Source organism: Bombyx mori, chromosome 11 (assembly GCF_030269925.1).
Source record: "Bombyx mori chromosome 11, ASM3026992v2".
NCBI lineage: Eukaryota > Metazoa > Arthropoda > Insecta > Lepidoptera > Bombycidae > Bombyx > Bombyx mori.
The window spans coordinates 20,216,954-20,244,921 of record NC_085117.1 but is presented as its reverse complement, the minus strand read 5'-3'; the positions used below and the strand labels follow the sequence as shown (position 1 = coordinate 20,244,921).

The window sequence follows — 27,968 nt, the reverse complement described above, 5'->3', positions numbered from 1 at the left end:
ATGCAATCTCTATGCATCCACTCTTGCTGGTAGCATGGAGTTCACGCGATACAAGTGCATATAAGCTTCGGAATCTTAATAAACTTTTTAATTTCATTTGTCAGGTAACCGGGTTGCCGGCTCAGCTGGTATTTACCGGAATGCAGCAGCCAGCAACCCAACAACAAACAAAGTTCGTTTTCGCCATTTGACTACGTACTCCCAAAAAAACGAAACACATATTCCTTTACAAATTAGTTATATTAAATTCATTCGCGCTTAGTCCATGATAGTCGGCACCGGCATCCCTGTTCAAAAGCCGCAACCTCACCCGCTATCGCTTATCACATCGACAGATTGTGTTACCAATTAGTAGTGTGTCTCTTTGGAAGAATGTTAAAATTTTAAACGCTTAACACTGGCGCAATTTAGAAGCTTCAACCTTTTCATATATTTTTTACCATCATATGACGCGCCACCGAAGCCTAGTTCCTCCATACTGCATAGTATCATTACATCTACCACACTGTCTACACTACGCTTTCCAAGATCTTTTATGTCACGCACCACCCGACTTTGGAATGAACATCTCTTTGCGTGGTTTCCGAAGCGCTATGACATACCGTACACAACACACAGTATTTAAACAAAAATGATTAAAAAAAATTCAGCTCCCTTCCTAGTAAACAGAAAATGACTAACTACCCATCTGCTGCTGAGGAGCTACGGACACCACAAGCATCAAACGGAGGTCGCACGAATAGCCGTTCGAGGTCTAAGCTGTATTAGTCAGTTGGCTATTTTACTCCACAAAGAAAACATGATTGATTATAATTATTATTACAAAATCTTAATATCTTACTGGTGGTAGGACCTCTTGGGAGTCCGCACGGGTAGGTACCACCACCCCGTCTATTTCCACCGTGAAGCAGTAATGCGTTTCGGTTTGAAGGGTGGAGCAGCCGTTGTAACTATACTGAGACCTTAGAACTTATATCTCAAGGTGGGTGGTGCATTTACGTTATAGATGTCTATGGGCTCCAGTAACCACTTAACACCAGGTGGGCTGTGAGCTCGTCCACCCATCTAAGCAATAAAATAAAGAAAATAATACAATGTAAATTATCCGCTGATCGCTTTAAGCTTGACGCTTGTCAAGATACTCAGTGACCATTCCGGATCACCGCTGCGCCAATACAAAGGGTCCGCCGGTCTCTCAGAGTCAACGAGACAGTAAAATTCAACGCCACCAATTTTCAACGGACTCTAAATGGCTATATTACTTCTTAAACTAGTTTTATTGCTAATTAATTAACGTGTACCCAATATAAATCACACACGCTATTAATATCGGCCGTGATCCGTACCGTGCTGATTAGTGACCGTGAACACTATCAAAATCTGTTAAACTAGATAAATAATCAAGATGACATAGGGTCGATGACCTGGACAGAATTTATGTTACACATGGAGTACAAAGTAATAAATAGAAGACGTTTCGAATAAACTTAATTCCCAAAATGTGAGAAATAATTTAAGAACTAAGAGGTAACAACATGTACTTATGCACCGAATTTGCAGAGCATTGTATGCCGTTTGTTCCAAAATAAGCCATTATTCAGACAAATGATTAAGTATTCAAATAAACAATTACATTTCAAATAAAAGGATATGTAAATTAATTTCGTGTAACCTATCGTAATGCTGGGGCAACATATTATTTATTTATTTTTATAGCAAAATATTTGTATGACCGCTGTGATGAGGTTGAAGGTTTGGTAATTTAGACCTTTCGGTAATCACTAGACTGTGCAATTGAAAATACTTCGTTCACCGCTTCGTGATACGATGGACGAACAGCTCTTCTCGCACCTTACGTCAATAATACATTACGAGTGTATTATAAAAAACACGTGTGGCACTCGGGGACTGCCGCGGTAAAGCTATTGCATAGCATATTTATCAACATATGAAATTATAATCAGACAATAATAATTTAATATTAAAACAATAATAAAATAAGACCACGCTATATTTATAAACATTAACAAAAGCAAAACATTAACTGTCCCCTTCACACTCATAAGCTAGATCGCGAGAGAGAGAGATGGGCAGACTTTTCACGATGCACATGCAGCGCGACGTCACGGCGCGCGCTTATTCACAAACCCTACGCCAGCACAACGTGTGGATGTGTTGAACGCGAGCTACATGGTAGGCAGAGTGGGGGTGTTAGGTTTTATTTTCGTTACGGAATTTCTTGATTCGGTCGCCGCGCTCAAAGCCCGCGATAAAAGCTATGCAATAGCTTAATAAAGTAAAGGTTTTCAATTTAGAAATCTTTACACGTATAAATGTGAAATTTGCAGAATGTTTGTACGAACATAGACGCAGTTCTACAATGGATGCAGTTAATAAATGATATTTAATAAAATACACATAAAAATATTGCTAGCATTTCTTACATATTTAGAACAGCATTTACTTAGTAAAACATTGCTCACGATAGCAGACACGATGACAGGTGTTATGTTGATAATTACTGCCATAACATAATCACTATTCCATCTTGTAGGCGTTTGCAAATATCATGCTCGCAATAACACCGTCTTTTTTTTTTAAATATGATTCAATTGTTATATTTAAACAAGTTGAAACACCCTGAGGCTTGGGCAATGGCTCGTCTGCCATTAATTGTGGACATTTATTGCCTTGCCTTCATTTGCATACTTCGGCTTATTTAGATTTATAAAAAATTACCTTTTAATAAGGATTATGACTGATCATTTGCTAATATAAAAGGTAATAAATACTAATATTATGCTAATGCCATACTTCACACTCTTCCATTGGCCTAACACGGAATACATCATTTATCACGAGTAAATTTATTCCATTTTATACGCAATTTAGTGGCACACAAGAAATCTTAACCGAAATGTCATTGAACACGCTATTAAAACTATTCCTAGTGCTCATGAGAATATCGACTGTTATATCTCAAGTTTGACATCAGTATTCCACTATTTAAACGTATTCCTCTAAGTTATTCGAAACCAGAATATTGCAAATAATTCCGCGCCCATTATAGAACGGTCAGCGCGTGAAAGGTTGTGCACATCCCGTGACCTAAGCCGCAGAAAGTACACTCCACCTTTTACTAACCCTTAAAAACCTAAATGCGAACCATAGTCATCTTTATGTGTGAGGCTCTAAGTCCATATTTCTGTGTCAAATTTCTCGAAGCATCCTCGTTTTAATGCCATAGAAATTTAAGCTCTATACTGTCATGATAAAGCATATTCAATACGGAGTTGGGTAGAAAGTAAAGTTTATAACTTGTAAATCTGGTTGAATAGGTAATAGCTATTTTGATATTGGATTTAGTTCAATTAGTCTTGTTTTAAGTTAAACTATTAACTTTTCTTTAAATTTATATTAAATTACTGCATTACTTTATCAAATTCCAAATTATATCATCAATGAGCAGAGATAAGTACCATGCAAATAAATAGTAACTACTGGTCTTGGCACCATATTCTCGCTAAATTGAAACATCGGCTAGGCTACCGTTGATACAGGATAAAATGATTTGTCTGTAACAAAAGATAGCAATTTTTAGTAAATATTTCGAAGAGGAATAATTAAGCATTAACAGGGTCACGAGTCTTGGAATATTCAGGATGAAGTTTTTTTTATTTTTTCACACTTTCTTTAATCAGAAATTTATGTTAGAACGCTTAGAGTGACACTCTAGTAGTTACCTGTGTCGATTAACAATACTCCTTTAGCTTGATCTCAGTCGAGTAGAAAATGAAGTCAGTGTCACCACTTGAGGCCTGTTTAATGACATTTATCGACGTAAAGGACAAATTGTGACACATCCGCGATCAGTCAGCGTGACAGCTAGCACGCCTACTGTATACAGGGTGATTTTTATTATGAACATACACGATCTAGACTTGAACACCCATTACGTTAGTGATGAAACTAATTTCAAGAACATAATATATAGCCTGTAAGTATTTACTAATCGTTCGATTTTGTAAAATATTTCAAATAAATACGTAATTAAATCGCAAAACTTTAAGAAATCATGTGAAAATTCTGTGTATTCTTTGATAGTTTAAGCGTTTAGAACCGACTATATGGATTCTTTGATGGATGCAACATAGCGTTAGCATCGACACATCCCGGACGACCGAGCTGTTTCCGATTGTTAACCAGACGACCATCGCGGATCCGGTTTTACGTAAAATTCATTATTTTGAAGAGACAACTAAAAATAAAGAGATCAAACCAAATTTAAATTATTAAATTTATGCAAAAGCCTAAAAGCCTGATTGATTTTTTTTCATCAGACGACGTAACATATCTTTATCTCTACGGCAAGTGATGCCATAGACAATATGTAACAATTGGTAAACACTTTGACAACCAAAACATCCAGCATTTAGATCAAGTAAAATAACAAAATCTGTACACCTTTTATATGTAACACTTTAAGGATGTGCATTTTGTATTTATTGTTACTAATAGAGAAAGTATCTGCTGTTGATATGGCGCACTGTGAGCCCTTTACGGGTAGGAATCAATATCCTACATATTTCTGTCGTAAAGAAACATGCGTCTCGGTTTGAAGAGTGAGACAGTCATCGTAATATTTAATTGAATTATCCGCTTCAAGTCTCAACGTACGGCCACCATCCACGGTGTTATTTCCGTGAACTTAGAAAACCCATATACACCAGCTAGATTGTGGGATCGTTCACCTGTCGATATAACTAAAATAAAATTTATGTCATATCTACTTAGCTGCCTTCATGGACGTTGTATTTTCATTAATTACAGCTAAATATTTCAAAAAATAACACCATCGACAAAAAAGGAGTTAAGCCTTAGCACCATTAAATGTCACTTGACGATTGCAGTATGTGTATACAAAAACCACAGAGCGCTGCTGCCCTTTCTCCGATGTATCCCTTAGTCGTATCTCAAAACATCTGCATGAAATGATTACAAAAAATATATATTCTTTGTACTAGTGTCAGTGACACAAGTAGAATCAGAACACGTCCTGCCTGATGAGAAGGGGCGACAAAGTCCATTCATACCAATCCGGAACGAGTGAGTGCTTCGTAAAGTACACCTTCGTAACCCCAACAATTGCCCGATAAAACAGCGGCGGTTGAATTGCCTCGTTTTTTGAAAAACATACAAATGTAATAACAACAAGAACACTACACGCGGGTGCGTTGTACACATTGAATTAGCGACATTACAGATAAATGTTCTCGACTACTGGATTCAGGTAACAAGTTTAAAGTACAGAACGCTGACGTCATCAGCATGGATTTAGTAAAACAAACCTCGGCTTGATTAGGGTTGACAAATTATTTACTAGCCAACTTTATTGTGAGGTTGACTTATTGACTTAGATGGAATATGTATTGCTTAAAATCTGTCTATCCGTATCGTATAGTTAGTAAATTATAAGACCACGAATAGCAGTGAGTACGTTGCTCATGATGAACGCATACGCAAGTATTCATACTTCTTCTTCTTCTTGCCTTTATAACACAATATGTGGAGTAGGCGTAGCATATCTTCTCATCGTGCTGCATAAGAGTTTAGCATGAGTGGTACCAACGGTTGCCTGCTTGATGTCAACAAACTTTGAGATAATCCAACGTGTCTTGTTGACTTTTTTATACGCAAGTCTTCATACAAAAAACAAAAAACAAAATATCCTGAAATAATGGACGCAATCCCCTCGTCGCTTCGAAGACTGTTACTAATTTTCTCCTCTCCCAAATGTACTACAGCAAATTAAATTCAATTTTCACAGCCATTATCAAAGTTATAATGTGCTAAAACTGATTTTCTAAAATAAAAGAATCCACACGGATCCGAAAGTCGAAAGTTGTACTGAGGTAAGGCCGGCGAATATAAAATTAATCTTAAAAATATTTGGTGGCTATGGAGTCCAGTGAACTAGAAACCTATGTATCAGCTTTACTACACGATAATGAATCAAAAAAGTTACAAGAAAAGGAAACCGCTCAATGCTTAAAATTTTGAATCATGTTTTCTTTTTGAATTAATTTCGTCCTGTAATCATATGTCTTCGATAAGTTGAAAAAAAACGCATTGCAAATAATCTTGTAAGCCTCGCTCGACGATTGGTAGGCAGCGGCTTGGCTCTGCCCCTGGCATTGCTGAAGTCCATGGGCGACGGTAACCACTCACCATCAGGTGGGCCGTATGCTCGTCTGCCTACAAGGGCAATAAAAAAAAAAAAAAAATTATAAAGTACGTTTAAGCTGAAACTTGATAGAAATCTGTCAGCCCTAGTTGCATCAGACGACCTTCCTAACTTAATAACGAGCCATCAAATTCGTATTACAACACTAATACCTGTGTCCCCGGCGGCCCCTACCATTTGTATTCTACAAACTATCGAACGTAAGGTGACCATTGCGAAAAATCAGCAATCATTTTTTACTACTGTTAACGTGCAAACGTTCCTTAGACATTTGTGTAACTATACTGAGACCTTAGAAATTATATCTCAGTGTGGGTATCGCATTTACGTTGTAGATGTCTATGGGCTCCAGTAACTACTTAACACCAGGTGGGCTGTGAGCCCGTCCACACATCTAAGCAATAAAAAAAATAAAAAAAATCAATGAAAAAATGTACTACATATTTCAATGATGTTTGATAGTTGCTGACGTTTTCTTTCTTTTATTTAACCTAAGCATCTATAAATTCATATATTAATTTTCTATTTTATACTTTTTACCTGATAACTTTATTTGTGATTTATTTAATAGCATTGTGTTAAATTATAAGTTGAGAATAAAACCAAATAACCAAAAATATAAGGCCCTCAGTCGTTATCAAAACAAAACAATTCAAAACAAAATAGTTTAATATTCAATTTATTTTCCGTTTGCTTTTTTACTTACTTTTTATTGGACAAGTTTGTAGATCACCTTACAAATTGTACCAGCTCATAGACATCACTTAGGCCATTAATAATATATTTTATAGTAAGAATTTTGATATTTAATAAAGTATCAAGTAGCTTAGAATAATTACGGCGCAAGGCACACGATCTCGGAAACCTTGGTAGCGATATTCAAGTGACGTTCGAGTAAGTGAAGAGGATCACTTTGTGAAATATTATTCCGTTCTTAGTAATAACTAGCCTTGACATGTTTGAGTCGAGTGGACACAAAATACTGACAATTGTTCGAAGTTAGATTGTCGGAGACTTAAGGTCGCTTTACTGAAACCGTGTTTAATTTAATTTCATAATTAGCTTTAGATTGTGTGTAAATTTTTATTTTATGAAAGTAGAAGGGCAGGCGAACTAAAGATCCAACTGACGTTAAGTGGTTAATTAATTCTATAACGCTAATTGCACCGCTCACTTTGACACATACGTTTAAATTGCATTGAGATAACACACTTAGAAATTTTGCTCAGCGATGAACACATCTTTGGTCAGTGCTAAGCAACGTAGACCAATTCTAATTCTATTACAATATATAAATTGACAAATGTTACATATTACCGACATTAGAAAAGATGGTAAAGTTAATTGAATTGAAATGGCCTGTTAAAACCTTCTTGAATAATAATATGTTGATTATTTTATTTTTAATCCTTTAATGAGCTCCTTCTCAGCGAGCGAACTCTGTAATAATAGAGTTGTCTTGATAATGCTTTATTAATATAATACATATTCGGTCCACAAGCACATAGCAAATTCCACAGAACGCAACTTTTCTCAAGTCCCCTGTTATATTCCTGTACATTATTCACTGAGTTTGCATTTTAAAGGTTCCGCATAGAATCGATCGACATATCGTCGGCTTCGCGAACTGACAGATGAATGCGTCGGCGCCTCTCATACATATTGATCTGTCCATTCCATCTAGAGACAGGGCTGGCGTGCTCGACGAAAACCGCTTCCAGCAGATGATGAACAGATGTCCCGATCCACTTTGGACGTTAAAGATTACGAGAATCAATAAACTACAATGTTGCACTTGTTGCCACACGAGGGAGTGTGTTTGCTTTGCAACAAAATTAGTCAAAACAAATCAGAAATGTGTCTATAATTTGCTCAGCGTCTTCACTCGAACTGGATCAGGAATCAAATATTAAATGCCTTTGGTTTTTGTCATATAGACGCACTCGGTTTTGTCTCGTCTGTTAGGAGGCGGGAGTAGATCTAAGCTTATAACATTTAACTTTAGTAGAGAGCAGTAAAGCTATGGGTGTACTTTAATTAGCATTTATCGGTAAATGCGCTCACGAGCATCCTTCAGTAAGCACCGGCTTGACTACACCCCTTAGATTGGTGGAGTACACGAATGATGATGGTTACTTCTCATTAAGTAAGTCATATGCTTATCTGCCCATGATTACATTGTGTACGTCGCAACCCGCCTCGAACTGTGAGGTCAAAAACTCTATCTATACTAATATAATAAAGCTGAAAAGTTTGTTTGTTTGAACGCGCTAATCCCAGAAAATACTGGTCCGATTGAAAAACTTCTTTCAGTGTTAGATAGCACATTTATTGAAAAAGGCTATAGGCTATATAACATCACTCTTAGACCAATACAAGTGGAGCACCAATAAAGAATGTTTCAAAATAGGGGTTTAAATAGCTCCTTAACGTTCTATAATTCAAAAATATTTTCACTTTCTACGTAAATGAAGTGGAGGTAAAATTTTGCATTATGCCAAAGTAACTATTCCAAGCGGACGGAGTCGCGGGCTAAAGCTAGTATTTTGAAGTGAAACTTCCTTATCGGCGTTGGAAAAAAATTTACCGTCACATTTTTCGGTTACGCGTCACTTTTTTCCGTTACGCGCCATCTGTTTTGTATTCATGTCTATGATAATAAAATCCTTTTGTTTAAACTTTATCTAATTTAACTTTTTTGTATTCATGTCTATGATAATAAAATCCTTTTGTTTAAACTTTATCTAATTTAACTTTATTTAACCAATTTCTAGAAAGTTGCATGTAGATCATTTTTCGAAAAATAAGGCCATAAACAAGTTTCACTTCTTACGTGTGTACACTAGTACACGCACACATTTTTTATTATTATTATGTATCTTTATTTCAGTAAATAAACCATAACGTTTTGTTCGTAAGTATTACTTATAATCTATGTTAGTAACATAAAAACCTAACACATAACTGTTAGGCTATTTATTAAAAATTTGTTTTTTCAAGTGCCTATTTACAGCAGTCTATTAATTAGCGGTCCCTAAATCTTCCTCGATATGAAGCTTAGAAGATAATATATACATAATGGCTGTTGCACTCTTCAAACCGATGCGACTGCTTACCGTTATTTGGCAAATAATAGACATATAATATACCTATTTTTATTACATCTTTATAAACCTAACTTTAGAGATTTTTTTGGACCGAAGAACCTTTCATTGCAATATATGCACAATCCGGGACCCACTTAATATTCCTAGTACAAAAAGCTCTTCTACATTAAAATTAACATAGGTGAGAGCTTATTATCTTTAAGTAACAACCCTATATATAAAGCAATCTGTCTTTTAAATCGATTATCGCTGTAACAGAACAAGCGGCGAGTTGTGATCTAGAGCGAGGTAGGAAGCCCTGAATATTTTTAAGCTTACAGATTTATATTTACTTATACTTCAAGGCTGAAGTTATGAAGAGGTAGCTCTCTGTTTGTTTATGGGAGAGATAATCTGTGAACTTATCGAAACGATTTTAATAGGGACTTTTTTGGCGGGAACGCGGGGAGTGAAGTTGTGTGATTTGTTTTGTTTTGTCTATTTTGTGTGTCGTTGTGATTTATTAACTGTTTAGTATCTGCCAAAGTGCACAAATGTGGGAAAATGAAACAAAGCAGCTGAACATAACTTCTCAGGATCCTCCAAAAGGTCCACTGAAAAAATCTCAATAAATGACCACCATTTTACTGAGATTATATTTCAGCCCATTAAATTCCATTTCATTTCATTTCATGTCATGTTTAATATTAATCAACTTCATTTCATTTCATAATAATATCATTTTCTCATATACAAAAGTTTTCATTTAAATTAAAATAAGACTTGACCTAAAGCTCTCAGTCACCAGGTCGTAAAATCCCTTACTTCACTGGTGAGCGATTACTGGAGCTAACGACTTCATAACGTAAAATGGGACAAGATTGGGGCGACAATAGACAAAATGCAAATTAATGGTAGGCAGCGGCTTGGCTCTGCCCCTAGCATTGCTGACGTCCATGAACGACGGTAACCACTTACCATCAGGTAGGCCGTATGCTCGTCTGCCTACCAAGCTTTTTTTTATGGTCGTACCTGCGTATTCAAGCTCACAATACGCCCTACCACTAAACAACCACATGTCTCAATGTTTAGATTGCATGCTCTCCGATAATCACTTAACAACGTATATTCCGTGAGCACGTCTGCATACCGAGACCAATAAATAAAAACAATGGCGTAGGTCACAAATAAATCACCGAAAATCATTAATGTTAATCACGCGTGCGACATGTATGTGTCATGTCATCTCGCTCGTTCGATAGGTAAAAAGCGCGATACACGATTGGTTGTGCAGGCCACGCCCATCGCACGCACATAATATAATATGGTAATGGCTGTTTGTAATTAGATTATGACGTCATCTGACATTTCGGTACTGTCACATACAAAGTATTTGTACTCGATGCTTACTACTGATATTATATTCAATTGATTCAGAGTTCGTTAACTAACGCATAGACTTAGGGACATCGAATAATAGCTTTATTAGTCAACGTAGGTACATGACCAACTTTGAGATAACGAATTGAAATACTCATAGATTTGCTAAATTACTAATTATTAACAAACGTTTTTTTTTTCTGTGTCATGCGTGATACCTTCCGGGTCGAAGCGTTAGATATCGGGACCGGCTTTGTAAAATAACTTTAAATAGCGACCCGCCCTCGCTTCGCTTCGGAAACTGTTATTTATTATTGATTTCTCCACTATTTAATGGATGTTATTATACATATAAACCTTCCTCTTCAATCACTCTATCTATTAAAAAAAACCGCATCAAAATCAGTTGCGTAGTTTTAAAGATTTAAGCATACATAGGGACAGACAGATATAGGGACAGAGAAAGCGACTTTGTTTTATACTAATTAGTGATTGACACTTTGGCCGCCTGTCTCAAGGTGCCCGACAATATTCACGTCATATCAATCTGCTTTACTAAGCACTTAATACCATATGAGTTTTGTGCCCATCTATTCATTCATACCCAGACATAAAAATAAATGTGTTCTCTTAAAACGAGCACCAAATCAAAATCAAACATTTAGTAAAAACTTTAAAACAATATTGTAACCGACCTTGTCTGTTTTTTCTTAAAAATATAACAGTAAAAGCTAAGGCTTGTGCAAAAATATTTTCGAGCGCCAAAGCTCGTACGGAGAGCGGCGCTTTTGTTCTTTGAACGCCATTGTTACTGAGCTTTCTGCAATTACGCGATGGAATACTTTTTAGTGCAAATTGTTATATCCTATTTACATTTTTTGTTCACGTATCATAGTGTACTATAGCTGTTTTAGTATTCTTTTAAAAGTTTTTTATTTTACAGGACTTTAACTGTTTACCGAGGCTTGTGCATAATAGTAATAAAATATGTAGCTTTATTTGATTCCAGAAAAATTAGATAGAGTTTAATTATTTTGGTATTTAATACTATAATGGTTTAATTATTTTTACATTACTAAATAATACTCACGCAATGTAATTCTAATGTGGACCCTTCAGGGTAAAAGCCTCCTCCAAAGAATTCCATTTTTCTCTATCTTTAGCAGTGGTCATCCAGTCTCTTCCCACTTCGGATACAATCTTAGGCTTATGCATACCACAAACTAAATACCCAGAATCATGAAGCGAATGTCTCTATTACAATATTGAAACAAATGTACTGTCTTAAAACCAGAAGGGTAGATAGGGTTGTGTGACAGAAACACGCACTAGGGAGATCCACACGCATCGGCTTCCTACATCTGTCCATCTCCGCATCAATACAGTTTTACGTAAATATAAACGAACATTTACTGGTGGTAGGACCTCTTGTGAGTCCGCACGGGTAGGTACCACCACGACGCCTATTACTGCCGTGAAGCAGTAATGCGTTTCGGTTTGAAGGGTGGGGCAGCCGTTGTAACTATACTGAGACCTTAGAACTAATATCTCAAGGTGCGTGGCGGTATGCACCTACGTTGTAGATGTCTATGGGCTCCAGTAACCCCTTAACACCAGGTGGGCTGTGAGCTCGTCCACCCTTCTAAGCAATAAAAAAAAAAACATAATATTTACATCTAAAAGAAGAAAGTCTGATATCTATGAGCGGTAGTGTCCATACAGTCCACTTTTTGATCTGCCTTCCATTACGCGGTCTACCTGACGCATCACTACACCTACAGTACAAAACTATCGCTGAAGGTCAAAACAAAAGCATTACACCTACAACCGAATTAATTAAGCAACATACATTTCACAATTAAACAATGTATTCTAATGGTTCATTATGCGTACTCGATTATGGTGTAGGAATCGAGTTATTGTATTCGATATTAAATCGATTCCAAAACGGAAGCTATCGATGTGTGGGAATTATAACGTTACCTTGAAAATTAGCGTGGAACAATGTGTAATGTTAATCGATTCTGTGTACTTGAATATTGTAATGAAAAATCGTATTCAACCCTGATTAGAAACGTGTGTAATCGATTAAAAATCGATTATTTAGTAAACATCTATGGTTCCGAGAAAACAGTTCCACGGAAAAACTAGGCGTACTCGATTTAGTTGAAATTTGAACAAATACATACAGAACTTGATGGTCATACTATACTAATTCCTTTCAAAGATGGTTCAGCTAAAATTAAAGTTGCCTGAAACTTCCAATTCCGTTTTAAGTTTTGAATGATACAAGTTTATTATTATTTTCGATGGCTCAGTAGCGTGCAGTGCATCCACAAGTACTTACAGTTGTGAAATTGTTAACAAAGTATTAACTTAACATTCATAAATACCCCTTGCTCGTCTAGCAGCGTAGGCTATCACAAACAGACGTATAACTTAATTTTGAAGCGCCTCAAAAAGAACGAGATCCATCTTAAAATCTCAAACAATACATTTCAACGTGTCCATTATCTATAATTTTGGAGCAAACGTGCTAATGGCCAGATGATCTACAAAGATGGTGGACAACTCGACTGTCATGGGAAATGTTCGAGGTGACTCGGCGGATACGGACTCGGTTAAGGTCTTGTTCCGATAATGCGATTGCTGTTTTTTTAACAATTATATCTGAACTTTTGTAATTGTTTTAAGGGGACGCTAATGCTGTATTTTTGCGACAAATGATCATGAACTAAAAGTCGAGTTTGAGTTGAATTGTGGCTCTAACTCATATTGCCTTCTACCTTGCATCGGAAGCCTACCTTAAAACGCCACACTACCACAAAATCACAGCAGAATCGTAGTTGTGGCAACTGTAATTGTCGGCTATATTATAATAAAAATGACTTGATCTTTAATTCTACCCACTCCGGTTTCTGATGATACCTAAGTAACACCAAAATATATCCATACAAATATATGTCTAATCGCATCAATGAAGTCGTCCTTTTGTCGTACAGATTACAAAGTACGAGTATCGTCAAACAATAGGCGTGTTACATACAAAAAAATCGTTTGATACAGTCGCATCATCGCGCCATTCTTATCCATTTCATTTTTTCAGTTCAAAGGTCAGAAGTTACAATGGACATAGAAATTGTTCTTCTTTCTTCATGATCTAGCTAGTGTGTTCTGAGCCGTAACTAATGCTCAAAACCGCGTGTCTAGTGACGTTGGCAGATTGTTTTAATTCGTTCTCATTGATTGAGACGTCTTTGAGACTTTCATTCAGTTTGACTAACGGTTTAAATAAATTATGAATTGTTGTTAATTTTACGTCTGGCATTTGTTGGTTATAGGTGTATTTTCTAATTTAAGATGAGTGAGTGAGAGGTTTCGACAAGCTTAAGATTTTTTTGCTTTTCTACTAAACACGTTTTTTTTCTTACAAAATTTTGATACTTAAATTAACTTTGCAATAATTATAATTACTAAAACCTGATAGGCCTCTATTTTAAAAACTTTAAATTCATAAATTTTATTGATAAATTCAAGTACGTACCGTGCGTAATCTTGCAACACTGGTCTCCATATTTCACAGATAAACACTTAAAAATATAATGCAATTCAATACAATGACGTAAATCGTATGCCCTTTTCCAAAGATTACCGATTAAATTATTAGATAATTGACAACGAAGAATGTTTCCGCCATTAAAGATACCGAGGCAGGTACATATTGCGCAGTTTAGAAAACACATCAGATTTGCTAACGATCTAAACCGCATTATTAATTCTTTCAATTAACCTTTGCAGTAATGCGGAGAAGCTTCTAGATTTACATGGGCAGATGTGCCCACATCTGATAGAGAGTATTAATTCTAAAACTACGATCATTTATCGTTTAAAACATCTGCATAAGGATTTTAAAAATGGCCGACTCACGACATCGGTGTTGCGTTATGAAAAAAATAATAATTCTTTCATTCAAATTCCAAATTTGAATCGAGAATGCAATGTCATTCGGAACTTGCTAATTCGAATACTGTATTCAAAAATTAAAAATACAATCCTTTGTCGTTTATCTCAATACCGTAAAGGCGATTTTGCTTCGAGAATAATCGAATTAAGTTTGTCGATAAAAACGTGAGATTCGACAATCGCAGAGGGTTTGCTCGAAAATACGATTGACGCAACTGTTGAAATATTTTGTCACAACAATTTGTTACGGGCTGTCAAAAACTGGCACGTCAGGGTGACGTGTGCCGATCCGGGGTCGTCCCGCGGCAGTCACGAATGAATTAGGTATATCGATTACGGGCAATAAATCATTCTGGTTTTTATCGATAATCGATCGGTTAACGGATCGATTTAAGCATCAGGGTGCGCCTTCCTTCGACTTACGACAAATATTGGGATGAAAAATGACAAGAAAGGTATTCTTTAACGGTATACACGTTTATAATTTGTCATTATTTTAATGATGTCGTAAAACGTAGCGAGTGAGGCCAGGCCGTCGCGGAGCTTCACGGTTGCTCGTAAATCGATCTTAACATTCGATTCACGTCACCTGCCCCATTCTAATAAATAATTTACAATATAAAGCGTTAAATTTATATAGTTTATCAATGTTGCCCGTAGTGGTAATAACCGGTAATAAGTATGAAGTGATTTACGCCACTTCTGGTAATAATATGGTGACGTTTACTGTCACTTCGTAATGTTATTCAATGTTGTTTATTATATCAAATTGATTGGCTATTAATTGTAGTATCATGTTGATAGACTTTAGCGAGACCGCACGGTCCGGTAATGCCGTCTTACTTATTTACATCGTAGAGCGAAGAAAACTCACTCTTATATTGGAATGGTTTAAAGGAGGATATCTGTTATAAAAATGCTGTGGAAATAATACCAAAAGGTGACTTTATATATTAATGAGTCAATTAAAACCGGGCGGTCTGACTCTTCATGGCTAAAAAAATGATAAAACAAAACCAAAGACCTCAGTGTATATTACGGCGACATTTATAACTCCAAAGACAGATAGCTGCGTAGCTCAAACAACACAACAAAATAAAGCGTACAATCAAATTAATTCATACACATGTTTTAACGCCCACTAGTCATATCTTCACGCTTGGCTGTAACGGGAGCGAGCAGAGTTTAATTGACCGGCTAATGTGTTACTAACCGCGTTACACTGTATTCTTCTTCACCTCGCCATATTTTCGTGTCAATATATTTTTAAGATTGAGGCTTCAATCTAGTTGTGGAAATTTTGTTGTTTGAGAATAATTTCCTTATGAAGCTGGTAGACAAATAGCATTGAGATTATCTAACGAAAAATTATAACGTTCATTATTAATTTGAAGTTAGTGTAAAAAATATAAATAGCAATAGGAGGGCCGTCATTTCAAAATTGACTACATTTAATCAGTGTAATACTACTATACAAATCTACAGTTGTTTTTACGGATGTTCCGTTATAACTACTGAACCATGCATTCAATTGACTTGAAACTTGGTATTCATGTAGAAAATACATGAACTTAATGGATAGGCTAATATTTATATGAGTGTTGGACTCCCTACCCCAATTGCAGGGGCGTTAATGATGAGCATTTTTGTGGGGGTGAGAAATAATAATGCTAATTTTAAAGGACCAGCGAAGCGGACGGGTACAACTATATATGTAGTTGTAAATAAATACGGTACACATACTGTGTTTTGTTATCAATAGAGATATTTTGGAGACAATTAGTTTTTTCCATATTCAAAAAGAGAAATGTCAATAAAAAAATAGTTGTGAAACTTTAGTTGTCCTTAATTATAATTCGACCAATGAACGAAGACGAATACCAAATTATATTACAATACCAAAAAGCCCATACAAGTAGGTAATCCTAGCCGAGAAATAGATCCGTTATCCGAGCTCGTCCGCTTCGGGCGATCTCGGCTCGATACCGAGCCATTACACATTCGACTCGCTCACTTACTCTCTGTGAGAACTAGTCACACTAACACATCGCACACACAATATAACCTCACCTTGTTTCAATGTTGTATCAAGGGTGACTTCAATCTGGACTTGCGACTGGACTGTAACTATACTTGAGACTATATCTCAATGTGGGTGGCGCATTTACGTTGTAGATGTCTATGGGCTCCAGTAACCACTTAACACCAGGTGGGCTGTGCGCTCGTACAACCACCGAAGCAAAAAAAAAAATTACGGTCTAGATACACAGTATAGGTTTTACCCGACAGCATCGAAAGCTAAGGAGGGTTATCAGCTTATGTTATTGCTTTGTTTATAAGTGTGCTTATTAATTCCACCCTAGTTTTCGTATGACGATCAATGGCTTTGACCCGTTCGGGTATCGAACCTCGACCCATTGTGCCTAGCTGTGTCCGAAGTTAAGTAAAGCAAAGCAAGTTGTCTTTCTGAGGCCCCGTTTTGCCTGCCTCAATTCCAAGACCATCCACAATTGGAGGTCAAAGCGTAAAACAACATTGATGTGTAATAATTATTATCTAATTTTATTAAATAAGTATATTAGATTAATGATAATGATGTGTGATGTATATCGCACTTGATAACCACTTTGCACCAAATGGGCCGTGAGCTCTTTCATACATATAGAGTCTAATAAAAATAACATTGTTAATAGCATGCCCGTGGATTACATTTAATCCGCTGGCTCATCTACCACCTTTAATTACATTAAATTACGAATCTAAAAAAAAATATGAATTTCGTTTCGTATAGTTCGTATATTTGCATTAAATAAATGCATCATAACAATATTAGAAACGTAACAGATCGATTATTAAGAAAACCGTGCGACGGTCAAATAAACGCGTGTCCAAACATCGCACCATCGAACGAGATCAGCGCAAATAATTCTAACACGCTCAGCAAGCGAACCCCGACTCGACCCCTATACAAATAAGATGACTTTTCGAATAAACGTTACAGAGATGCGTCTTTATATTGAGTTGCCGATTTAATACGTATTTCGAAATAAGATTAAAGGTATCCAAGATTGCAAAGTCTAAGTACCGGTGATGATCAGGATCGCAGTGAGATCACTTTCAACCCAACTGATATTATTTTAACAGTGTATTTTTGTAGCAGATCCATTTTCTTCCTTCTAGGTCCTAGACTTCTAAGAGTATTTTCAAAACCAATCATTCTAAACGTGTAAAAACTACGTAGCAATAAAATAAATACTTGTTACAATATGAATTACATTTGTATTCCAATAAGTGCAAAGAGTAATCACAATCAAGAAACGAAAACGGATAAATTGGGATAAAATCTATTACAGTGCCCTTTGATGCAATATCTCAATTCCGCGGTTCATCTAATAACTTACACAGAAGCCGAGGTTATACTGCAAGCGAGAACATAAACAAAGCTGATTTGGTGAATGTTATGTGACTACCGGAGCACTACGGTATCTCAAGATGAATTACACCACCTACTTTCAGACGTGGGGTTGAAGTGTCAATTGCATTGTGTAACAGCTAAGCCGCGTGCATGAAACCATGCGTCGAATCCGTCGCTTGCGACGAAGGGCTCGACGAGTAAATTAACCCTGAGACACAGCCCACTGAGTTTCTCGCCCGATCTTCTCAGTGGATCGCGTTTCCGACCCGGTGGTAGATTTTGCGAAGCACGGCTCTTGCTAGGGTTCGTGTTAGCCACGTCGTCAGTTTTGAATCCCGTGAGCTCACCTACTAGTTAAGGTTACGCTGACATATCCTCTCAAGGCTCTCAGCTTAGGTAGGAAAAAAAAGAAAAAAGTGCCTATAATGATACTGAAGGCTCACAATGTGCACAAATTAATGAAAAAAACATTATCCAATAAATAGTTCACCCAATGTCACTTTTTAAACTCTAGCTAACACCGCCTTGCTTGTCGCGGTCTTTGACGAATAGCTCATCACTTCACTGGCCAACTGTAAAATACGCAAACAACTTCTTAATAACACACAATAATATATATCAAAATCCTTTTAAGTTAACTTGACTCTACTTAAGCACAGCCTTACCCGAGTACCCGTAGAGTTCCCACGAGCTCTATAATAGCGGCGTTCACAAATGACAGACCGCCTGTATTCACACGCCGGTGACTTTTCTTGCACTCTACCGATTTGTAACGATCATCATTGATTTCTGTTCAACTTGTTTTCAGCTATAAACTAACTCTACTATTAAGCATCGTCTCTATTTTACTATTCGGTGGTAGCATGAATCGATTATATGAAAGATAATATCGACGCTTGAAAGGCAAACGTGACTAAGCGACAATAACTGCTTTGTACATAAATGATAAGTAATAACCATATTCGATGCGCAAAAAATATATATTTCTAGGTCTATTAAAATCATTTCAATCCTACAGCTAGATTCGTTAAAATAGAATATTTTTCAGGTATTTTTCAGGTATATTTTAAATTAATTTCAACTTTAAATTAGTTAACTGTAGAGTTCACGCATTGTCGCTTAGTCACGTTTGCCTCTCAAGCGTCGATATAGACACAAAAACATAGTATTGACACATATAGCGGGATCGTAATGACAAAAATTATACTGGGTACTCTTGTTAATTAATAGGTGTACTCATGAGCCATCTGGCAGGCAGCTGACGAAATATTTTATAATTTCCCTTACAGCTTAACACCAGCTAGGCTTCCTATCTTCCTCCACTGATTTTAGCCACTAAAATCCTAAATTTAATAAAAAATCAAAACAACCAAATTCCATATCACACAGTCATTTAAAATGCTAATAAGACGTCAGTATCATTCGAAAATAAACACATTGCATCCTTAACACGCTTTTTTGTGCAGACCAAAGTCGACCTAATAAAGACTGCCTTTAAAGTGGTTACTCCATTAAAATATTTCTGTAGTAGATCTGTCACTCTTTAAATTTTGTGATCAAAAAATTAAGTTATATGTTAAAGGGAAATTCGCACGTTGAGTTAAATCTTTCGGTCGGATACATTACGACGACGGACTCAAAATTACAAAATTAAACATTACACCTTTGGACAAACGAATGTAACGGATAACGCTTCACCTTAATTTTATTTTTAAATCTTCCCTGATCACAAATCACTACAGAACTATTTATTCAGTATTTATTGAGTTTATTTCATTTCTAGATTTCCGTATTTCAATCTCTATATTTATTACTTCAATCATTACAAATATTTTAACTTCCATACACTTTTTAATTTTTGGGGACACGTATAACAAATGTAGTCATTTTTTTTACGCCAAAAACCTTACGATATTTTATTCGTATTAACTTTCAAAAAAAAAGTTATAAAATAAATTACAAATGACGCGTCGACCCTCTACGGCAACAAGTTGGAAACTTGTAACGATCATGTTGGATCTAATTTAGGGCGGGCAGAAAGAGATGCGCGGAGCGATAAGCGACCGCGGGCAGGATCATGCTGTGTGATTTACTTGAATTACTTTAGATGCGTATTTATAGTTCGACGTTGAGTCAAATGCAGTAGAATTTTTTGTGCGCTTCGTGCGGTTTATGGATAACTTTACTCTAGATTAGAATTGTGTTTCGTGATGTCAATTCAAAATAATTACAAGTATATTTGTGTTTCTTTTTGTACATTTGAGCATCCATCTTCACTTTGTTTAGTTGTTGTTAACATAACATTGATTTATGACACATATCAAACGGCACGAGATCTGTATCAATAAATTAATATTTATTTTACTCCAAATATTTTGGGATTGAAACAGAGAGGCTAGGCGATATAAAAACTAATTTTAGTATTTATTCAGATTCTTTAATTCCTTAAAATACAATAATGAATTAAATGGCATATTTTGCGAATACGCATTGTGATGTGAACGGTCGATATGTCACCAGCACCTGTACCGAGATGCTGCGCCGCTGAGATAAACATGGACATCGCTCTGTGAACTAAACGGAATATACATAGGGTTGCCTATTAGAAGAATGTTTAGGAAAACTAAATGAGATTTCAATTTGACGAGTTTCTAATAAAAATTAAGAATTAGTTTCAGAAAAACTGAAAATATAAAACGTTTAAAGCTTTAAAGCTGCGACTACGATATAAAAAGCACATTATTAGTCGAAATGACCACCGTCACCGGTCCACATTCGGCCACAGCTGGGTATCTCCTAACACGCCACCGAGTATTCGACTCGAATCGATTTAATATCGATTAATCGAATAAACATTTAACGATTTATCGCGACCAATAACACGGGGCATGCCATTTCAAATTAGTCATATGTTTAATTGGTATGTAGTTCGAAACGGTCATGGCGCGTTTAAAACGAATTGGGTTTCTGAAGCGATCCGACAGTTTTTCCATTACGTGATAAGCAAACGCATTATTTCGTTCCGATAGAATTAACTCAGTGCGATAAATATTATTTTCAAGCGGATTTTGTTGTTTTGTTGAAGTTATACTTCTTTAGGCGCGTTATGAAAAATTTATGAGAGTGAAAATTTACGATGCGCGCGCACCGTGACACAAAATTAACAGAATGAAGTTGCCCACTAAATCGCTCATTACAATACGACTGACGTAACTTGGCGAGTCTGAATATAGCCGCAAGTGAACTTTCGCGCATGTACACTCGTAAGAAAATGTGTTATTAGCATTCATTTTTTAGTAATATAAATGACAAAATTATTATTTAATATAATTCATACTGAATATTATTAAATTATTAACGTTAAATATTTATTATTAATTATTTATTATTAAAAAAAAAGAAATTAATTTAATAAAAATAAAGTTTAACTTCTTACGCGCGTACATAAGTACACACACCCTTTTTTTTTTAAATACGAGAAAATTTGAAAATTAATGCGTACTCACTATACGCATAGTATAGGAGTGGTAAAGGCATGGATGTGTGACCAGTTTGGGTCGGCTCGTTGGTCTTGTTCTTAGCAACCCTGACTACCGTAAGCCGGGTCCCGGTTCGTTTCCCGGTTGCACTCCGTCTCTTTATGAAAACTATTTGGTTTTCTAAATCTTAGTGCACTGTATTCGCTCGGCACCTATAATATAATATACAGGGAGATTATAACTGGGAGCTATCCAATGCCGAAAGTTGAGTTATATTTTTCATATGACAAACAAAGATAACCACTAGAAGGGACAGAGAAGAAGAAGAAAAATTACATCAGTAAGTAGAACAAGTGTGATTGGAAAAACTAAAATGCTAAGGGTATTGGCGGCTTTACTTTTATCTCTAAGGTTGACGCTGGACTGAGCCATCCGCTATGTTTTTATTTAGTCTGTAAAAAATAGGCATATTATAAGAACATGCATAACATGAGGATCAATACTGTCTTATCTAGTTCTACCGCGGAGCTACTGTGTCCGGCCCTCCAAGCCGCATAAATGATTATTGGCAGCAACAGACGCGTTTGATGTCAGTCTAGGCTATATTACTGTAGTATACGATATAAATACACACCTAATGTACTAATTATATTATTTCCAGATGAACCAGAAGTGTAAAGTGTGCGGCGAGCCAGCGGCCGGCTTCCATTTCGGTGCTTTCACGTGCGAGGGATGCAAGGTAAGAATAAGTTTAGTTTATTAAGAATTTTAGGAGCCAGAGAGTCAATTATTACAAGAGATTACATCAAAGTCAGTCCAAATAGTGAATGGTCACTGTCACTAGCTGCTTCCTCGTGTAGGATGAGTACATAGTATCCTTATCTCATTTCTCCACTTATCTATCTTCCTATTTCCATTGTGTGAGTGAACTGCATTTCCGTACACTAGGGAACCCTGTCTAGGGAACTATGAAAGATGAAAGCTTCAGTTATTTTTCGGCCTGTAGACCGAATGCTTGAAGACATTGCTAGTGCTATTCAGTAGTTTTGATAAATTTTATCTATAGGCCGATAAAAACTACAACAAAATTAAAAAAACAGTGTTTATCCCAAAAATAAACGGCAGTAAATATCATCTGTATCAATGTATAAATAAAAGGCAGGTTGAGGTGTTCAAGTTGTGATTGATGGCTATAGGACTCAAGACCTCAAATCTAAATCATACAAAGACCTTTTTTTTATTCCCTACATATTTGCTGGTAGTCTAGAGGGCTAATTTAGCTACGCTCGGACGGGTAAGTGTGCTCACGACTCAAGCTGAAAGAATTAGCTAACACTAGCCCTAACAAAAGCAGTGCTTCGCAGAATGTACCACCGGATAGGAATCGCGACTCACTGAGAAGATCCGTCGAGAAACTCCGTAGGCCGTACCTATGTGTTAGTTCGCTTTCGAAGTATTTGTCATAATCGACAAGTACGATGAGAACAGTGAGTGGTGCTTGAGAGGCCTGAGAGTGCACCGAGAGTTAATCCGGGGATCTGACAAGACATATTTCGGACGACGGCGGTTTTGCGTTACCCCGTCGCCTGGATCGGATAAGTGAAAGACCTTGACCTCGTCTGCACAACTGCGGTGTAGTTTAATTACATTCTTAAACTAATTACAATTTTAAAAATATAATAGCACAGTAAAAAAAACAAGGAAATATGAAACAGAATTAATATTTAAAATAATATTAACAACAAGAAATCATTTTTCATTTTAGAAACAAAATATGGTAAGTATAATATAATATGCAAATCACAAACGAATTCATCAGATTTGATTTGGCTAAATTATCGAAAACCGATTTAAAGAAACATAACTGTATTAATATATTTACCATAATAGTAGTTATAAGACAAGCAAAATTCAACTCAAATAGATTTAAATAGCGTTCGAAATCACATTGAAGCGTTAAAAGAACACACAGGTTATATTTATTAGATATCCATCCACAAAATATGTAAATCAGCTCGTTATAATTCGGAAACGAAAAATAGAAAATCGGAATCGTGTATATCGAATAATTGTATCAAGGATTTAGATGTTTACGTTCGCACTGGAGCTTCTTGTACACAACTAAACAAACTCGGACTGTTCACGACAGCTACATTAAAATACCTATCGTTAACAAGCTCTCCCATTTTCCAAACTAGAACGCATAGCCCACTGAGTTTCTCGCCGGATCTTCTCAGTGGGTCGCGTTTCTTAACTGGTGGTAGGTTCTGCGAAGCACTGCTCTTGCTAGGGCCAGTGTTAGCACCGCCTCCTGGTTTGAGCCCCGAGAGCTCACCTACACGGTAGGGTTACGCTGACATAGCCTCTCAAGGCTATCATCAGCTTAGGTAGGAGAAAAAAACCTAGATCGTGGTACACCCGATTACTTTAAAACTAATAGTAATAATAGTCTTTATATAAATAAAGAATTGCTAAGTAATCAAGGAATTGATTAAATTTCGGAAATCCCATATGTGCGACAATCGCTTAAATATATTTAAAATGTATTTGTATGTATTTCATTTTTCATTCATTCGATGCTGAAGAAAGAATTTATAAGATAATTGATTAAAAAAAATACTTATTAATACAAAAAACAAAATTAAACAAAAAACATTGACGTAAACGATTGTATTCGATGTTCCGATGTCCGAAGCTTTAACGCGATACGATTATTCAATAGCTGTTTATTGAGAAATAGTCAACAATCGCTTTAAAACAAAGCGTTTAAAGACTCTAGTGTTAAAAACGTGACGAAGTATTCCGTGATCGATTAAGAATATCGATAATTGTTGTTAATAACAATCGAGAACTGAATTACTCTAGCTCAACTACGAATTGTTATGAATCTTATTGTTCTAGGAATTCGGTTGATGCGATTCACTTCTAAAAATACTGTAGGAGATTCACATGAACAACTCGATCACTAGGTACTACGAAGTATTTGTAAAATAGAACGGTACTATCGCGTGCCTTGTCGTTATTCGTTGTATCTATAATTCAACGATTTATTTGTTTTTCATTCATAAAAATATTTTGTTACATTGTTGAATGGTAAGCGTGGATTTGACATTGAATAAATTGGTATTACTTTCGTTCGTTCTATTCACTTGTAGTACTTTAATTGAGAACAACATTTTAGACCTTAAAGTTAGTGACCAGGTATAACGCCTACCATGGAAGAGGCCAGAGAACAACTAGATACAAACATTCCTGACCGCAGCCTTCAAAGTATTTCAACGCATCGGCACCATCAACTTGAAAGTTTCCCACACCCAGGTTTTTTATTTTTATTGCTTAGATGGGTGGACGAGCTCATAGCCTACCTGGTGTTAAGTAGTTAGTGGACCCCCTATACATCTACGACGTAAATGCGCCACGCGCCATCCACCTTGAGATATAAGTTCTAAGGTCTCAAATATAGTTACAACGGCTGCCCCACCCTTCAAACCGAAACGCATTACTGCTTCACGGCAGGAATAGGCGGGGCGGTGGTACCTACCCGTGCGGACTCACAAGAGGTCCTACCACCAATGAATTATTGAGTGTTAATAGTGAATTATGAATTGAAAATATTAAAAGAAACCCAAAAATCTATAATCGTAGAATGAAGCTAATGGTTACCGTCCTTGTCTGAACAATGGTCAATGGGGCGACAGAACGACGTCCTGCGACACTTGACGTCCTCTTTGCACAATCCATTGTGGTTCTGTTCCAATTGCACCGATATAGTCAGGTAATAAGTTACGTAACTACAACTTGGACGCTTTTAAAAATGTTTGTTGTTTCACATTAACTGTAACTATATGACTTTTACCCTCATGGGTCAGGGAAAATACAAATATTTTAGCAGTAAATGTTATATTTTCTCTCCTAGCTTCTAAATAGCTAGCAATCTATCTTACTGTCGATGCTTAGTGATGTAGACCTCTTCTGGGTCTAATAATTTTTATTTCATATACAGATTTTAAAAATGTAGTAAATTTACGTATCAATAATATACAATGTATTGGAATGGAGAAAGCCTATCGGTCTTGTTAATTTTAAAATCAGGAGGAGGATTTCAAAGTGTTAAGGCATTTTGATTTGATATATAAATTACGCTTGACCAGAAAAAACCTTAAAATCTAATTTCCAATTAGCGATAATGCATTATTTAATACTTCGTTATTTGGTTCAAAAAGAATGGAATAATAATGATAATGGAAACGCATGATAGCTTCGCGATAAATTGGCAGGGTTGTGGTCGCTACCCGTTTAGATTCACATCGCGCTAGACCATCCTTAAAAACGCAACGTAACATTAAATTTAATATGAACTAATGTATGCATTGCCTGTGGGCATAGGCATTGGCAGTAACTCACCATCACTGGGTCACCTGCTCGTAAAAATAATTGAGTCTTCGTGTAAAGTTGTGCAGGGCATCAGTGAGTCGTCGGTCGGTCATGGTGTTTGGTTCGAGAGATACTGGTTGCGCAACTGCGGTTACCAACTTAAATTCACTAGCCGGAAAATCACCATAGATTTAATATCGAAATCGGAACAATGCAATACGTAAATCAGCTCACAAATTAACCTTACCTAGATTCCTTTACTTTTTCTGAATAAAGGCGCGTGGCACAATGGTATGCGAGAAGTAACATATTTTTGATAGTGGGCACGTGGAATCATGAATTGCAGTCCACTGAGTTTCTCGCCGGATCTTCTCAGTGGGTCGCGATTCCGATGCGACGGTAGATTCTGCGAAGCACTGCTCTTGCTAGGGCTAGTGTTAGTAAATTCTCTCATGTTGAGCCCGTGAGCTCACCTACCCGTCCGTAAGTAGCTAGAATACCCTTTTAGGCTACCAGCGAATGGTAGGGAAAGGTGGTGGTGGTAGGACCTCTTGTGAGTCCGCACGGGTAGGTACCACCACCCCGCCTATTTCTGTCGTGAAGCAGTAATGCGTTTCGGTTTGAAGGGTGGGGTAGCCGTTGTAACTATACTGAGACCTTAGAACTTATATCTCAAGGTGGGTGGCGCATTTACATTGTAGATGTCTATGGGCTCCAGTAACCACTTAACACTAGGTGGGCTGTGAGCTCGTCCACACACCTAAGCAATAAAAAAATAAAAATTATAATAATAATAATAATAATAATTGCTAATATTTTTTAGGCCTATTGCGAGTGTACGCGATGGAGGTGGATATTCGCATTCACATAGTGTTGTCCATAAGCTCTAATAAACTTTTAACACTGTATGAGTGGTAATATACGCTGACCCATCAAACCATATGAATCGTGAACTTCACTGTACACAATAAAATGGTCGATTGATTTTCATAATAAAAACTAGATTTAATAATAGCTCTTCTACTTTTTTTTTTTAAGTTTGAAATTGTTTTGTAAATTTTCAAATTTACCAATTATCGAGCAACAATTACAGTACAACTTCAAAAGATAAAGTTATAATAAATATGTGTCAAAAAATACTTCGTAATATTAAGGTATTACTTGGTATTATTTTCCAGCCGTTTTTAGAGACTCATTTACAATGTTCTGTTCTTTTTTATTGGCAAAGATGGTATTCGAGCTTGCGTCCTAAGTAAACTATCTACACGGAATCAGCACTGTGTTAAAACTTTCATTTTCAAATCTGTTTCCATAAGCAGTTATATTCAGACCCATTCGTTTGTACAATCGGTAAAACCCAGTGAAGTCGATCGCCTGTCCGTCGCAACGTTTGTAAATTACGTAATAATTGGAGCATCGGATCATTCACACGTTTTTGTAGACGACTGGACATTAATCATTTGCAGCAAGCGGTAAAAAATGTAAATTTGATGACTTGAATTGAAATTACCTTGATTTTTAAGATAATTCCGCATACGGTCCTGATAATAAATAGTGAACGCTTTCAAATGTTTATTTTTTTGTATATCGTAATAAAATTCCTATCACTGAACAAAGACCTAATGCTTAGTATGCGTATAGTGACTCCGCACGGGTAGATACCACGATCCTGGCTATTTGTTAAAAACAGGAACAGCTGTATTACAATATAATTGAGGTATCGACCTCATGTCTCAAGGTAGGTTGCGGAATTGGCGGCGTAATATCAGGCTTTTATAAACACTTAACACCAGGTGGGTCGAGACCTCGTCTACCGTTCTAAAGCAAAAAAATATTCTTGATAGGTACATAGTTCTTGTAAGATGTTAACATCTTGGAAGCCTTTATTGTTTTTCTATAATGAATGGCGAGACGATTAGTTGAATACGGTTTAGTTCAAACAACGGTTGACTTTCCGAGTTGATCTAAATTTGATATGGAGAATTAATTTCGAGAGGTGCATGTTAGGATGAGTATTCAGGCAAGCC

The 27,968-nt window shown here is 36.4% G+C and overlaps 1 protein-coding gene across 1 annotated transcript in view; it reads left to right on the top strand.

The window, feature by feature from the left end:
• LOC119629127 (knirps-related protein) overlaps window positions 1-27,968 on the top strand; it is a 72,666-nt gene that overhangs the window by 34,300 nt on the left and 10,398 nt on the right. Inside the window, exon 2 of the mRNA XM_038013976.2 lies at window positions 22,229-22,306. Coding sequence (XP_037869904.1) covers window positions 22,229-22,306 — 78 coding nt within the window. The remainder of the gene's footprint in view (window positions 1-22,228; window positions 22,307-27,968) is intronic.